Source organism: Sinocyclocheilus anshuiensis, unplaced genomic scaffold (genome assembly GCF_001515605.1).
Source record: "Sinocyclocheilus anshuiensis isolate Anshui unplaced genomic scaffold, SAMN03320099.WGS_v1.1 scaffold86, whole genome shotgun sequence".
Taxonomy (NCBI): Eukaryota; Metazoa; Chordata; class Actinopteri; order Cypriniformes; family Cyprinidae; genus Sinocyclocheilus; species Sinocyclocheilus anshuiensis.
This window is the reverse complement of record NW_015547662.1, coordinates 3738657-3755107: the sequence shown is the minus strand read 5'-3', so window position 1 is coordinate 3755107 and position 16451 is coordinate 3738657. Positions and strand designations below refer to the sequence as shown.

The following is a 16451-nucleotide window of genomic DNA, read 5'->3' as shown; positions in this document are numbered from 1 at the left end:
GGGTCTGAATACTTAGGACCATGTGATATTTCAGTTTTTCTTTTTTAATAAATCTGCAAAAATGTCAACGATTCTGTGTTTTTCTGTCAATATGGGGTGCTGTGTGTACATTAATGAGGAAAAAAAATTAACTTAAATGATTTTAGCAAATGGCTGCAATATAACAAAGAGTTAAAAATTGAAGGGGGTCTGAATACTTTCCGTACCCACTGTATACACTATATACAGTATATATATATATATATATATATGTTGTAACATCACAATTTGTCAAAAACAACCTGCTTTGAAACAATGCATTTTGAAAAAAAAAGTGCTATACAAATAAAATTAACTTGACATGTAAAACATAAATAATGATAACCTTAAATTTTCTGCCGAATTTAATCTGCTGAAGGACTGGAATTTTTTTTTTTTTTAGTATTGAAGAACCTGTACTTTTGAAAGCTCTACTTTCCAATAAAACTCAGTGTTTTGTCTTCTGAAGAAATTGCTTTGTCTCCATGTCACCTGTACTTCACTCTACAACTGTACAGGTTTAGATGTTTGTACATATTTTATTTTCATTAGTGCCAAGACGCCTCCTTTGACTTCTGCTTGATCTGGATCTCCGGTTAACCTCTTTGTCTTTGTTATTAGGGTTCCTTTCATCTCTTTGTTTTCATTTTAATGTTTGAATCTACCTCAACGACATCTACCTCGTTCATTTACCTAATATAGTTCTAGAAGTTGCATGTTATCTGTGCTATGCAGGAATGTTTGGATCCTAGTTCTGATTGAGGTTTACATACTTCTTATATCCAGTTATTTTATGGTTTGTTTGTCTTTTCATCCACAGAATTACAAGACCAGGTGCTGCGTGTTTTCAAGGCAGACCAACAAAGTCGTTACTTCCTGATCAATAGGGACACCACAGCAAGAGAGGCAGCCAATCAGGCGATGCGAGAGTTTGGCTTGACCGCAAATCCTGAAGCCTATTCGCTCTGTGAGGTGTCAGTCACACAGGAGGGAGTTATCAAACAGAGACGGCTACCTGATCAGCTCTCTAAACTGGCCGACAGGATACAGCTGAGTGCCAGGTTTGGTCTTGAGCTGAATTTAAGAAGTTAAATTGGCAATTTTGTGACTTAATTTGATATGTGATGGCTGTTTTTCTGCTTCTTTGTCAGGTACTATCTGAAGAGCAACATGGAGACCGAGGCGCTGTGTTCAGATGTGGAGGCCCTGGAGATGCAGCGGGAGTCTGTGGTCCCTTTGTTGTCCTTGAGCTGCATGGAGATAGCCAATCAGCTGTCAGCACGCAACTATCTGCTCTTCTCCGGCATTGAACCGACGGATTACATCACTGACCTCTTCAAGCTCCACCCACAAGAGCCTCCCACCAACCTGCGCAACTTTGAGGATCTTGTAAACCAGGAGACCTTCTGGGTCGCCACGGAGATAGTACAGGAAACCAACCTGGCCAAAAGAGTGAAGATCATCAAGCACTTTATAAAGATTGCCCTTCACTGCCGTGACTGCAAGAACTTCAACTCTATGTTTGCCATAATCAGGTAGAGTTTATGTGTCTATTAGTGTTATCATGATTCCTTTGTTATGTTTCACAGTATAACACCAAATAGTGTTGCGATGCCAATCATGTTGTTTGGATGCATCGTTATTGCTGGGGCTTCAGTTTACATTGCCAAGGCCGTTTACACAATAATAAAAATAATAAATGTTTTATGTTATCGTTGTTGATGTGGAAAATTAAAAATATTAGTATTTAATTATTTAAGAAATATATTAATATTAAAGTAATACTATTAAATCATTATTAATTATTTATAAATATTTAGTTATTATAAAAATTTGTTTCATGGTATGATGCCAAGTAGTGTTGTGATGCCAATCATATTGTTTGGATGTATTATTATTGCTGGGGCTTTAGTTTACATTGTCAAGACAGTTTACACACCAATAATAATAATAATATTGTTGATGATAATAATTGTTGTGACAATTATTATTTATTTATTTTTTATTTTTTAAAACAATTATTGTGATTATATAATTGCTTTATTTATAAATATTTATTTATTGTTGATATGTTACTGTATAATGATAAATATGTTATGCATTATATAAAATTATTATAAATTATTTAATTCTTCATTTTCAGAAAACTGATGGAAGAACAGCAGTCAAAACTTGAATTGAATCAGTTATGTCTACAATAAAATAATCACTGATACAATATAGGGATGCGATTTTTTTTAAATGTGCTTCTCACCATACAAACATGTCAATGTGCTTTTGTTTCTTGCATAAATCCGTCAAGTTTGTTCCTGCTAATGCTTGGAATTGTCATCTTCTCTTCTCTATACGGTCTCCTAAGTGTATCTGTGTATCTTTTGCAGTGGGTTCAATCTAGCACCTGTCTCGCGGTTGCGATCCACATGGGAACGGTTGCCTGGAAAATATGAGAAGCTTTTGGCAGAATTACAAGACGTTTTCGACCCTTCTCGCAACATGGCCAAATACCGCAACCTCCTCAACAAACACAACCTGCAGCCGCCGGTCATCCCTCTGTTTCCTGTCATTAAGAAAGACCTCACTTTCCTCCACGAGGGTGACTTGCACCTTTCTCTGTTCCTGTTGCCTCATAACTTTGAATTTGGTTTGAAAATGAAATATGAATCTGTTAAACGTGTGCTTATAGGGAACAAATCCAAGGTGGACGGTCTGGTGAATTTTGAGAAGTTGAGGATGATTGCGCGAGAGGTCCGACACGTGGTTCGAATGGCTTGCATCACCATGGACCCTGCATTGCTTTTTAAAATGAGGTACACCTACAAAGTGTAAACTTATTCAGCAATGGTATTTCATACACAAGAACTCACAACATCAAAAACCTTGAGATAAAAGCATAATTACACAGTCACACAAGCTGTTTTTCAAAACTTGCTGAGCTGCGTCACTACCTGCACAGGAAATGCAACCTTATTAGTGGCCGATTCTAAATGCACTACACGGGCAAGTGCATGCCACACAATGAGTGTGACTCGACATAAAGCATAAATATACATACATAATGCGTTTTCTTTATTGAACTGAAACCAAGCTAGTCTCTTGCACAGTGTGGTGGATATCCATTGCTGATGAGTTTCTGATCACAGTCATTTGTGTGCTTGGTGTCTTACTGGACTTCTTGTTTTTGATACTTTGCTCTGTGGGCTTCACTGTCTAAGCACTAGTGTCTTTTTTTGTCTCTTCTTACTCAATCTCTTAATTTTCTTGTTCTTTGGCTCTTCATGGCTCTCTGTTTTAGGAAGAAAAAGTGGAGAAGTCTTGGGTAAGTGGGACTGCTACTGTCTTTCTCTCTTTCACTTTTTCTGTTAACTGTCTTTTTTTTTTGCTGTCATATACTAAACCACACTAACACTTCCTTTGGTAGTCGAAGTTGTTTTAGTTGCACTGCGTATGTGAAATCACATCTTTGACTTCCTTCTCCTAAATTCTCATTGTCATCCTCTAGAAAGGCATGAATTTTTGTTATGAATGTTTTCTACAATGATTTAAATGGTTGTATAAATGTGTTTTTACTAAAGTAGGAATATTGTAGTGGAGTACCCTAAAATGTACATTTAATTATTTTTTTTTATTATTTACACATTACATTATCAATACCAGTTTAAAATGCTTTTCTTAAAAAAATTAAAAATAAATAAAATATGCATTAATGAAAACATCAATATATTTTTTTTAATGCACACATCTGCGGCTTGAATAAAAAAATGCATGTATAATCTAATTATATATATAAAAGGAGGTATTAAAAAAATATGAATATCAACAACCTTCTGCCAGCACAGTGGTTGCAAGTTTTTTTTTTTTTTAATAATAGTTCAGTTTTAGTTTTTATTTACAGTTAGTACTGGTTGTTTAGTGCAAAAGAAAATCATTTGTAAATAATTTGATTGGTTGTTTTAATAGCTGACTGCTTAGTTGAAGAATGAGTACCTGATTACATGTAGACATGTAGATATTTCATTATCCTGTAGATGTCTAAAATAGTCACTCATCTCAATTCCTTTCTTTCTGCATGTTAAAAATGGCCATGTTAATTCCCCAGCATAATTCTGATTTTATCTAGTTGTCTTGCTAACGTGTTAAATAATGACCCGTTGCCTTTAGCATTCACCGTGTCTTTTGTTCTGATGTGCGTAGGTCTCTAAGTCAGGTGAGCAGCTCTTCTCTCTCTGACATCGGAACGATGGGCGGGAAGAGGAAGGGGAGGCGGAGCTCTTTTCTCAGTGCTAAGAAGCTGTATGAGGTGGAGATGATGAGCAGACGCGTGCGGCAGTACCTGGACACGCACACACACGAGAGCGATGAGGACAAGCTCCACAAACTCTCTTTGCAGTGTGAGCCTGCCAACAGCTCCAGTGAGTCACACACACATTTATAGAAAACTATCACCTTGCCTTTTTATTTTCATTGATTATTGTGATAAGATCAAAAGTAATTGATTATCAATGGCTAGTTGTCTTTTTATGTTCACAGTTGCCTTCTTGAGATTTCCCAAGGAATCAATGCAACAGTAAACGTTTATGCAAAAAAAATTTAAGTTTAGCTTTTTTATGAAAGTCTTTTGAAATTTTATTTTGAATGTTTCTTTATGAAGTTTGACATGCTGAATATAAAGATCACATTACTTTTTGTGTATCATGAAAAAATATATACTGTATGTTGACAACTTACACAAGCTTATCTGTTGTTGCTCATGCATAAAAATGACATGGTACATGTAATACATAATACTGAGCTAACAACAACAGTTTGACGTAAACAGTTAGCAAAAGTGAGTGGTCCAATGTTCTGGAACATTCCAGAAAGCACTAGAATATTCCAGAATGTTACAGAAACTTCTGGAATGCTCCCATCCTTGCAAAATGTGACCCTGGAGCACAAATAATCAAACACAGCTGGACTCAAATGAAGGTGTAGAACCATCTCAAGGATGATCAGAAGAAATGGACAGCACCTGAGTTAAATATATGAGTGTCACAGCAAAGGGTCTGAATACTTAGGACCATGTGATATTTCAGTTTTTCTTTTTTAATAAATCTGCAAAAATGTCAACAATTCTGTGTTTTTCTGTCAATATGGGGTGCTGTGTGTACATTAATGAGGAAAAAAATTAACTTAAATGATTTTAGCAAATGGCTGCAATATAACAAAGAGTGAACAATTGAAGGGGGTCTGAATACTTTCCGTACCCACTGTATATATAAACAATAAGTAATGTAGTATAAACACCAAAATTTGATAAATAGCATTTTAGAGACTACGACTAGGTTCTTATACGAGTGATCTAAAATTGAAAGAACATGCAAGTACAAATAAATAGCTTTGTTTCATAAATAGATATCCAAAACGTAATTTTGTTACATATAATGGGCCTGTTATAGTTGAATGTGTGTGTGCTTGTGGTTTCAGTGCTGAAGAATTCCGGCGAGAGGAGACGAGTGGATGTATCTCCTGTTGGTCAAAGAAGCACCACTCCACAGCAAACGAATGGAAATCATGGTCGCAAGAAATCACTTGGCAAAGAGTTACCACCATTTGGTAAGAGCTATCTATCTATACCTATCCGAATGATCTGAGTTCTGGTATCATTAGAGCGCCCTCTGCTGGTGACTCGTAAGTCTTGTTTGTACTGTAGTGAGATGATGTTTTTGTGTCTGTAGGTGCCCAGTCTCCTCAGTCTCTCCATAAGATTTTGTCTCTCTCAGAAGAGGGGCGGGACAGACAGCGAAAGCCGCCTGAGGACAGCCAGTCAAGTGCTTCATCTCTGCTCTCCTCTCCACGCACCTCACCTCACAGCACACCTAGAAAAGGTATCTACTGATCATGTCTATTGAATCAGTTGAAGAACTCTGTTTCTGCATGTTTGTGCTATGTTTTTACTATAACAAATATTAACTAATCTCGAATGTAACCAAACCTTAACCCATTTTAGTCCAAGTATTTACCTTATTTTACTCAGTCGTTTCTTGTTTAAATACACTGTTAGTGCACATACTGCAAAATAAAGTGCAATTCAGTATTGAAATCTGTGCGTGTAATAAGATTGTAATAATTCATTTGAGTTTTTGATGCATTGATTTCTGTTTACTGTTTTAAGGTAACTGCATTATCTGTTTTAAAATGCTATGAAATCAATTTGTTTCAATCAAGTTTTTGTTAACTTAGCATATAATATTTAAATATTATACCAAGTTATGACACCGCTAATTATACTAGCTTTAGAACAAAAGTATCAACTGATCAGGTTGACATGAAATAGTTAAATTCTGTTTGGAGCATCTATAATATAATTTTCAGTTGTTTAATATGTTTTCATTTTAATTGATTTACTTATGATTATCGTATCACATATTGAATATTGCATTATTTAATAAATTATCTAATTTTACTTTATTATGCAATGTGCACTTATAGATACATATTTCTAATAGAGTTTTTGTAATGAGTGATGTTTAATTTGCAAGAAATGCATGTTTTAATACATTTGTGTTTTTTCAAATGTGTTGAATGGAATTTTTAAAATCGGAAACCAATTAATTGTGAATCAAATCAGTTCAAAATGAACTCCGATTCACATTTCTAAAGAGTAAGACATTTTCAGAAGTATTTAATTGTTTGGTTATTTATGCTTGTTTTTCTCATAGGCCCACAGTTAGTGGTGAGTGACGCATCGGATCAGTTGAGTTTAAGCTCCTCCTCCTCTGACCTCATCATGGTTGATCAACCCCATACACTTGCAAACCCACTCAGCACGCGCAGAGCTGAACCTGACCAGATAAGCCTGGGGTAAGGGCTTTTATATACATAGATGTATACAAGTACCTAAAAAGTAAAAAAAATATTAATTTTGAATGTTGATCAGTCAATATTATTAGTCTCTTTCTAAAGTCTTTGTATGTTTCTTTCTCTCAGGTCCTACTCCTTGATTCCGGATCAGTGTGACCGTGCATCACTGGACGCAGCAGACAGCGGCCGTGGCAGCTGGACTTCCTGCTCCAGTGGTTCCCATGACAACATCCAGAGCATTCCACAGCGTGTGGGTTGTTATGACAACCGCAGCTGGGAGACACTGTCAGAAGGGATGGGACGTAGTCACATGACAACACCTACTGGTTACTGGGGCGATGAATTGGAAGGAGACACTGGAACGATAAAACGCAGAGGTGGAAAAGACGAGACTCCAAACACAAACAAGAACACTGCGAGTCGAAGAGAGGGACGTTTTAGAGAGCCGCCGCCCACACCACCTGGTTATACTGCACTGTCATTGGCTGATGAAGACAGCCACAGTCATGCGCATGGGCGACGCCCACCAGACTACACGGCGGCTTTGCAGAGATCTCGATTCCTTAAAAGGTCATGTGATCCTCCTCCACCACACCCATCCAGTAGGTTGCCAGCATACAACTACTGCCAGTCACCACGACGACCACAACCGGATGGTGAGTATTTGATGAAGTCACCTTTATTTATATTGCGCTTTATACAATACTGGTTGTGTCAAAGCAGCTTTACAGTGTCAAACAGGAAAATAGTTTGTCAATATTGCAAGAAGACAATAACAAAGAGTCATTTTTCCAGCTTAAGTCATTATTATGAAGTAATCACTATAAAAATATTAGTAGCAGCTTTACAGTGTCAAACAGGAAAATAGTTTGTCAATATTGCAGGAAGACAATAACAAAGAGTCATTTTTCCAGCTTAAGTCATTATTATGAAGTAATCACTATAAAAATATTAGTAAAAAAAATCAAATAGAAAGACCAGGACTAACTTGTATTGTTAAAATCTGCTAGAGAAAGACCAATAATCTATTTTACATTGATACGTTTACCAATATACATTCATTTATTTAAAAATCATATGTAATGTTTGTTATATTGATGTGAGTTGGTTGTCAATTGTTGTTTCATTACTTTTGTGTTATTACTATTTGTTTCATCTTGCCATGAAAATAGCCATAGATGCTGGTATGGCAATAAATATTTCATTTATTGTTTGGATAATCATTCAACTTATTAAATAAAAACCAAGAAAGAAATGTGTAGATTAACAATTACACAGCCTAAAATTTTGCATAGAATAAAAAATGTGCTTATTTATATTGTGATTTTATTGTTATAGTTGTGATAAACAGGAATTCTGCACTGATAATTGTAGAATGAAATATGAAAATAATCTGTATTGTTCATGAGCAGTGTTATTTTAGTATCTCTGAGATCATACTATTAAAGTTTTTATTAATATTTTGAATCCTTTTTATTTTTATATTTTTTACGTTTTCATTTTAATATTAAAGTTTTAGTAATTTTGTTGTGCGTTTTTGTCAATTTTTATGTATGTCTATATAGTTTTTATCAATTTTAATTTCAGTTATTATAGATTTTATTTATTTTAGTACATCAGGTTAAACTAAATTAAAATGTTGGCTTGGCGAAATAAATAATTTTTAAGTAAACTTTTATTTTATTTCAATTGTAATGACAATTGTTTTTTTTATGGTTTTTATTTAAGTTTCAGTTTTAGTTTAACTATAATAACTCAATATCAATCCATCTCTTAAAACTTATTTTTATTATTTTCTGGAAATAAGTCAAGCTCTTTTTTTGTCTTTTTTCTCTACAGAAAGCGAGCAAATATCTGCAGTTTAATAAGAGACACTTCGTATCTCATCGCAACATCCATATAAGAGTTGATATGTAAACGTGGTCATGGACTGAACTACAGCAATGCGTTTGGGCCTTCCTGGAGATCACTGTGAAAGAGGAGAGGAGCAGAGAAAATGTTGGCACTTTTAACACAAGTTCTGCAAAACAAAGAAAAGAAGGAACAAATAGACTATTGCATAATAAAAACATTTTAAGCGTAGAGTGATGCGAGGTGTTGCACATGATGCAATATCAGTGTTACAAAACCATAGAAAACAGTATTATTCCATTTGAAGTTTTAATCAGTATGTCACGTGTTACAGAAAGTGTGTGTGTGTGTGTGTGTGTGTGTGTGTGTGAGAGAGGGAGTGCTGAAATCAATCACAGAAAGAGAGATGATGTTCTCTTCGGACACTTGAAGACAGAAAGAAAAGACTGAGCAGCCGCCTCTCACCAACCTCAATGGTCTCAGACGTCTTCTCTGTGCTGATATCAGTGTTTAATGTTACTCAAGAGTATATGATCGTTGTAACATGCCTTTTCTTATCTGATCGTGTTCCTAAAACTTTCCAGATGTGCTCACAAGTTTCAGTTTGAAAAGATTTTGTTTTGTATTTTTATTTCATTTTATCTGTCCATACCATTGTCTCCAACTATCCAAGTGCATGGCACAAATCATGAATTGTTGCACAGATTTTCAGAAGCTAGAGATTGTAGTCAAGAATATATAAATTATAGTTGTTACATAGATGATCAGTAAATAGTTACAACAGTATATTTTGCTTAGAATGTCGTGTGTTTGTGATAGTTCAAAAATGTATCCCTTATAGCTCCTGTGTTTCTACCCAGCCAAATCTAGAAGAATCACATGTATTTCTACGTCTTTTACAAAGACACCTGGCAAAGTCTGTAACTACTTTTGTATTTTTAATACAGCTATTGTAAATATTGGTTATATTTTGTTAAAGATTTCAGAGACCTATTCTGTTTATTGGATGCAATTCAGCTACAAATGACTGAGGAAAAATAAACACTGTAGCAATGAAATCTCGTGTCTCCGTCTTTGTTACTTTTGATGCTTTAATGTTGCATCTCAGATGAACTTTTGACATTTGACGTTATTCTGATGAACAGGTAACCCCGCCCAACATTCGCCATTGGCAGAGGGCCTCCTCCATGTTTTCTGATTGACAAACAAGTGTGATCTGTGATCAGATTCTTCTCTGCCATTTACAGAGATAAGTGTTGGGCCTCAGGACACTTTTCAATGAAACCTGTCAGTGGGGACATTTTATGCATGGTAGTTAAAATTTAATGGCCTATAATTGGTGATGTCACACATGTTTAATGAACAATTTTTTGCAATAACTGAAATGTTTAATAGTTTTTTTGTTGTTGTTGTAATCAAGACTTTAAGGTATGTCTCTATGCAGAAATTAATTTTCAAAAATACTGAGAAATATTCACAAAAGTAAAAACTGACCATTTGCCCATCTTGCCCAATTTTTTTTTTTTAAAGTGTCTGGTTTGAGGGTGGGACACTGATAAAGCTATTGACATTTTTTTATGAATAACTTTCTTTTAATACAATATAGGTGTCAGACATTTTTAAAGAGGATTTCTATTTCAAATAAATGCTGTTCTTTTGTATTTTTTACATCAAAGATTCCTGAAAAAATAAATAAAACATGGTTTCCACAAAAATATTAAGCAGTAACTGTTTTCAACATTAATAATAATCAGAAATGTTTCTTGAGCAGCAAATCAGCATTTCTGAAGGACACTGAAGACTGGAGTAATGATGCTGAAAATTCGGCTTTCCATCACAGGAATACATTACATTTTAAGATGCATAAAATAGAAAACAGTTATTTTAATATATAATAAAATCTCACAATATTTCTGTTATTACTGTATCTCTAAATATCACTGTAGTTTTGAATAAATGCAGGCTTGCTGAGCATAATAGACTTCTTTCAAAACCAATAAACAAATCTTACTTATCCCAATGTATAATAATAATAATGAATCATATGAAAGAATTAGAAACAGGATGTCCTCTTTAAGACGTTGTACTCGGAGATGTAACCAAACGCACGTCGCCGTCTCTCGGCAGCCTGTAATTCGGTCTTCCAGCAGTAGGGGGCGCTGTAGGGACGCGCGTGTTTTTGTGTTTCGCCGAAGGAGAGTGTTAGTCTTTGCTTCACTCTTGTTTTTGTGTGTGAGCTCAGCTGTAGCGTCTCAGTCTCTGGATGTGTCCTGTCTTCACCCACACAACGGACCTGTCTGTCGCTCATTATTCGGGCACGTCAGTCACACTGACAGAGTTTCTGAGGCCGACTGTCTTTGATTTTCATTAGCGGAGCTGGACCCGCACACCAGGACTCGGTCCAGCCCGGTTCGGCTCGGCTCGGTGGACGGGACACAGCGGGGATTTAAACGACAGTGCCCGACCAGAGATGAAGAGACGCAGACTGATGTGAACAGAACCAGCGCTATGGAGATACATCCACTGTAAGAGCTGTGTGTGTGTGTGTGTGTGTGTGTGTGAGAGACCTGCATGTGTTCACACTACTGTAATGTCAATACAGAGTACATCTGTTCAGCCATAAAATCACATTACATCATTCTGTCTTTGGCCACACACCTCCAACACTCTTTATGTCACATGTTTAGGAATTGATAATTGCCATATGGTCACTTCTTGTGTAATGGTACTGCACCGGTTTGTGTGGTTTATGAGAACACAAATTTGTATAATGACATGGGTATATGACACATGTATTACGATATGAAGGTGGTTTATGAGGACACTTCCTGTGTCCCTGTAATTCAAAAGGCTTAAAAACATACTAAATGGTGTTTTTTTTTAAATCTAAAAATGCACACAGTTTTCAGTGAGGGGTAGGTTTAGGTGTAGGGTTGGTGTAGAGCGATAGAAAATACAGTGTGTACAGTATAAAAACTATTACGCCTATAGAGAGTCCCCATAAACCACCAACGTGTGTGTGTGTGTGTGTGTGTGTGTGTGTGTGTGTGTGTGTGTGAGAGACCTGCATGTGTTCACACTACTGTAATGTCAATACAGAGTACATCTGTTCAGCCATAAAATCACATTACATCATTCTGTCTTTGGCCACACACCTCCAACACTCTTTATGTCACATGTTTAGGAATTGATAATTGCCATATGGTCACTTCTTGTGTAATGGTACTGCACCGGTTTGTGTGGTTTATGAGAACACAAATTTGTATAATGACATGGGTATATGACATAGGTATTACAATATGAAGGTGGTTTATGAGGACACTTCCTGTGTCCCTGTAATTCAAAAGGCTTAAAAACATACTAAATGGTGTTTTTTTTTAAATCTAAAAATGCACACAGTTTTCAGTGAGGGGTAGGTTTAGGTGTAGGGTTGGTGTAGAGCGATAGAAAATACAGTGTGTACAGTATAAAAACTATTACGCCTATAGAGAGTCCCCATAAACCACCAACATGTGTGTGTGTGTGTGTGTGTGTGTGTGTGTTTGTGTTTTAGATGCACTAAGCTTTGCCACCATAAAGCTGTGGAGCTGAAGGATGATGTGTGTGAGAAACAGAGTGCGGTTACCATCAATCCACGTCACATGAGGAAAGCCTTCAGGATCATGAACGAGCTCCGCAGGTGTGTGTGTGTGTGTGTGTGAGAGATACTGGTAGAAATCATGCAGTGCCTCTTAATAACACTGCTTTTTATGTGTGTGCTCTTAAATGGATAGTTAACCTAAAAATAAAAATCATCTGTGGAAGATGTTGGCAGAATGACTGCTCACTCTGCCAGTATTCACTTTTATTGTATTAAAAAACAAAGCAAAGAGGCAATGAAAGTGAGGTGTGTGTGTGTGTGTGTGTGTGTGTGTGTGTGTGTGTGTGTGTGTGTGTGTGTGTGTGTGTGTGTGTGTTTCAGATGCACTAAGCTTTGCCATCATAAAGCTGTGGAGCTGAAGGATGATGTGTGTGAGAAACAGAGTGCGGTTACCATCAATCCACGTCACATGAGGAAAGCCTTCAGGATCATGAACGAGCTCCGCAGGTGTGTGTGTGTGAGAGATACTGGTAGAAATCATGCAGTGCCTCATAATAACACTGCTTTTTATGTGTGTGCTCTTAAATGGATAGTTAACCTAAAAATAAAAATCATCTGTGGAAGATGTTGGCAGAATGACTGCTCACTCTGCCAGTATTCACTTTTATTGTATTAAAAAACAAAACAAAGATGCAATGAAAGTGAGTGGTGACTGAGGTTAACTAGTCTGCCTACTATTTGGTGATCTACAGGAAAAAAAAGTAAGTCACACAATTTCGGAATGACATGAGGATGAGAAAACAAAGTCAGATTTTTTTTTTAACTTGAGTGAATTATGACTGGGCTTTGCAGTGAGTGTATTAAAATGTTATTTGTTGCTGTAACACCGTTATATTAATACAGTTGCCACAGACTTTCTATTTCAAAACTTTCTATTTATCAAAGAATCCTGAAAAAATGTATCACAGTTTCCACAAAATATGAAGCAGCAACTGTTTTCAACAATGATAATAATCAGAAATTTTTCTTGAGCAGCAAATCAGCATATTAGAATGATTTCTGAAGGATCATGTGACACTGAAGACTGGAGTAATGATGCTGGAAATTCAGCTTTTAGCACAGGAATATATAAAATGTTATTATTATAATTTATTAATATATTAAAATGGCAAGAGTTTTTTTTTTTTTTACAATATTTCTGTTTTCAAAATCGACCTCAAACTTTTCAAGCTAAACATTTCAGAAATATGAAGTGTTTTGGGTTTCAAAATATAAAGCAATAGATATATTGATCTAAATAAAGACAAACCAGTTAAAGGTCACTCATTAGGCTGGTCATCCAGTCAGAGCTGCTGGAATATAGTAATAGTCTAGGAATAAAAAATAAAAATTGCCTTACAAACATGCTTATCTTATGTTGAAAACATAATTTAAGAAAAAATGTATTGAGACACTTATATTGTTAAACATGACCATAAGCAGTTAATGTGATGAATTACACTTGCTAGAACATCTGTGTGAGGAGAACTGACTTCATACATCCACTAAAATCATCATGACACCAGTTGCTTTAAAACTATTGCAAAACTGCTCAAAAGAAGTGAAGTTAGGTCTGAGGTCTTCCTGTATTTGCAGATGCTGCTAGGTTTGATGATTGTAATGTCTAATTCAGTGCCATTCAGATATTTTGTCCAAATCCTTTGTGTGACCGCTCTGTGTGAGAAGTGATCAGTGTGTATGAAATCTTTCCTCTCTCTGCAGTCAGAGTGTGTTGTGTGATGTCACCATCATTGCGGAGGATGTGGAGATAGCTGCTCATCGAGTCGTCTTAGCTGCGGGGTGTCCATACTTCCACGCTATGTTTACAGGTGAGTACACACTAACACACACACATTCACAACAGCGGAGGGTCACATTAGGGCCGGCCATCTGCTGCTGGAATATGGTAATAGTCTGGGAATAAAAAAAAATGTCTCACACACATGTTTCTTATGTTTGGATGTGTATTTACAAAAAAACAAAATCAAAAGCCAAATACGAAAATCTTTGATCTCATGTTGAGGCTTATAAATACATTTTTCATACAGTGATTGTTTCACTTTGAATTCACGTCATATTTACTCAGCTAACAATAATCTTTGGAGCTAAAGATGCAAAGTCTCTCGAAAATAATGACACAGAGATAAAAGCTAGGCAGCAAATTTGATGTACTCTGCGTTTCTCTTCAACATGTAGCATACAGATCACTTTGACTGTGACGGGCATTTGAGGGTAGAGATGGAGTTAGCACTAACATGCATTACATTTAGGAGCCACTAGCACAACACCAGTCCAAATGATGCAGTAAACAGCTATTTGGATTATTTATACATTAGATGGTGCAATCTGGGAACCGTACTCCTGCCTCCAGCACCCCAGACATTACTATTAACTTTTAAGTTAACTTAGTTATTACTGCATTTATTGCTATTGTACTGTACATTTAGTTGTGCTTAAATGTACTGTATTTAATGTTATGTGCAAAATATGTTTTTATAATATATATCTTTTTTTTTTTTATACAATAAATTGTTTATCTTGTATAATATTCAACATTAAATATTTTGTGAATATTTGTGTTTGTAGGAGAGATGACCGAGAGCCGTCAGAAGAAGGTTCGAATCAAAGAGATTGACGGCTGGACTCTGGAAATGCTGATCGACTATGTTTACACTGCTGAGATCCAAGTAACAGAGGAGAATGTGCAGGTAACCGCGTGTGTGGGGGACTGGAGCGCCACGTTTCGTTTTTGCATGCTATGAAAGCATGGCCTAAAAACACAGTTGACTGAATCGGTACTCTTTTTATGTGATGTTCTTTGGTATTACTCTGAGAGCACAGAAAATCACATCCAGGAAGTGTGCATGCGTGTGTGTGTGTGTGTGTGTTGTGTGGGTGGGTGTCTGCGTCTGCACAGTTGACTAGACGGAGGGTGTTAAAATGAGGCCGAATTGTTTTCAGGAATGGATTTAAATTCAAACTTTGACGCAAGGCTTAACAGTAAGAATGACCCAGGACTAGTAGACTGCCAGATGAAATGCAACTTGGTCTACTTTTAACTTGATGCAACATTTAGTGGCGTGAGATGCTTAACCCTATGGTGTTGTTCAGGTGGCGTTCAAAAATGACCTTTTTTATTTTATTAAAAGAGTGTGCTATATTTTAGTTTGATAATGTTTTTCATTTAATATTTTGTGTTTCTAGGGGATTTTATAGTACTAAATAATACTTATGACATAGTTATGATCTGTTAACCACTTTTAGAGCATAGACCTGAAAATGAAATTTCCAGTTTAAACTGTCGCAAATCTTGAATGCTTTGGAGCACAGACTTAAGTTTGGTCTCTTTTTAAAGAAAACACTAGGCAGATTATTGCTGAAGTGAAAAGAGTTGCAAAAGTGAAGCTAAAAAACAAGTTATAGAAGTTTCAATTTATTATTATGAAAAATGCACAAAAATACTATTTTAAAATTGTATATGAAAATCTATTTTCCAACACACATTCTACTCTAAAACAGCAAGAAAATCAAAGCCATAAATCTAAACAAGTTGTGTTCCAAATGTGAGGTTGAGCACCAAATGTTTCTACTAGATGAAATTCACTTTTGACCGCAAACAATACAAGTGTGACCATTTTTTTCAGACCATTTAACCTTTTCGAATCCTGTCCATAGTTTTGTGTGTGTGTGTTCACTTAGCAAGTGCCAAAACCAAGATTTGTAGCATTCTAATGAAGAGAGAAAAAAAAGACAATACCAAACCAAAACAAACTTTCTGTCCAAAATGACCAAACAACACCAGAGGGTTAAAAACAGCTTCCTTAAAGTCAAAAAATTACATTTGCAAACCATTTTGTGTATGTAAACGTATGTATTTTTGAGTGAAACAGGATGTTCAATGTGAAAAAATGGTTATTGAACTAATAATAAATAAACAAAATTGTTTAACATTTAAAAACATTTTTTTTAATGTTTTAAACAGTTTAGCACCATTTAGAAAAATTACTTTAATGCATGTAAAATTCTTGCCAGGACAAGGAAAAATACAGCAGACACATTTCTTGAAGGGCTCTTTTGAGGTCTTTTCTCTCTTTCTCTCTCTCTCTCTCTCTCTCTCTCTGTG

The 16451-nt window shown here is 35.8% G+C and overlaps 2 protein-coding genes across 6 annotated transcripts in view; both read left to right on the top strand.

The window, feature by feature from the left end:
- LOC107702384 (rap guanine nucleotide exchange factor 2-like) overlaps positions 1 to 12620 on the top strand; it is a 47830-nt gene extending 35210 nt beyond the window's left edge. For 3 of the 5 annotated variants that reach the window (XM_016504687.1, XM_016504686.1, XM_016504689.1), the window contains 11 exons: positions 839 to 1079; positions 1170 to 1553; positions 2400 to 2611; positions 2702 to 2825; positions 3311 to 3334; positions 4210 to 4427; positions 5482 to 5610; positions 5733 to 5882; positions 6717 to 6858; positions 6985 to 7514; positions 8698 to 9646. In XM_016504687.1, the coding sequence (XP_016360173.1) occupies positions 839 to 1079; positions 1170 to 1553; positions 2400 to 2611; positions 2702 to 2825; positions 3311 to 3334; positions 4210 to 4427; positions 5482 to 5610; positions 5733 to 5882; positions 6717 to 6858; positions 6985 to 7514; positions 8698 to 8723 (2180 nt within the window). In that variant the 3' untranslated portion in view covers positions 8724 to 9646. Of the gene's footprint in view, positions 1 to 838; positions 1080 to 1169; positions 1554 to 2399; positions 2612 to 2701; positions 2826 to 3310; positions 3335 to 4209; positions 4428 to 5481; positions 5611 to 5732; positions 5883 to 6716; positions 6859 to 6984; positions 7515 to 8697; positions 9647 to 12595 lie in introns of those variants that run through there. The other 2 variants (XR_001635755.1, XM_016504688.1) reach the window with 2 other exon arrangements.
- Positions 10882 to 16451, top strand: part of LOC107702385 (kelch-like protein 2) — a 17709-nt gene continuing 12139 nt past the window's right edge. Inside the window, exons 1-4 of the mRNA XM_016504691.1 lie at positions 10882 to 11234; positions 12263 to 12388; positions 14051 to 14157; positions 14915 to 15036. Coding sequence (XP_016360177.1) covers positions 11218 to 11234; positions 12263 to 12388; positions 14051 to 14157; positions 14915 to 15036 — 372 coding nt within the window. The 5' untranslated portion in view covers positions 10882 to 11217. The remainder of the gene's footprint in view (positions 11235 to 12262; positions 12389 to 14050; positions 14158 to 14914; positions 15037 to 16451) is intronic.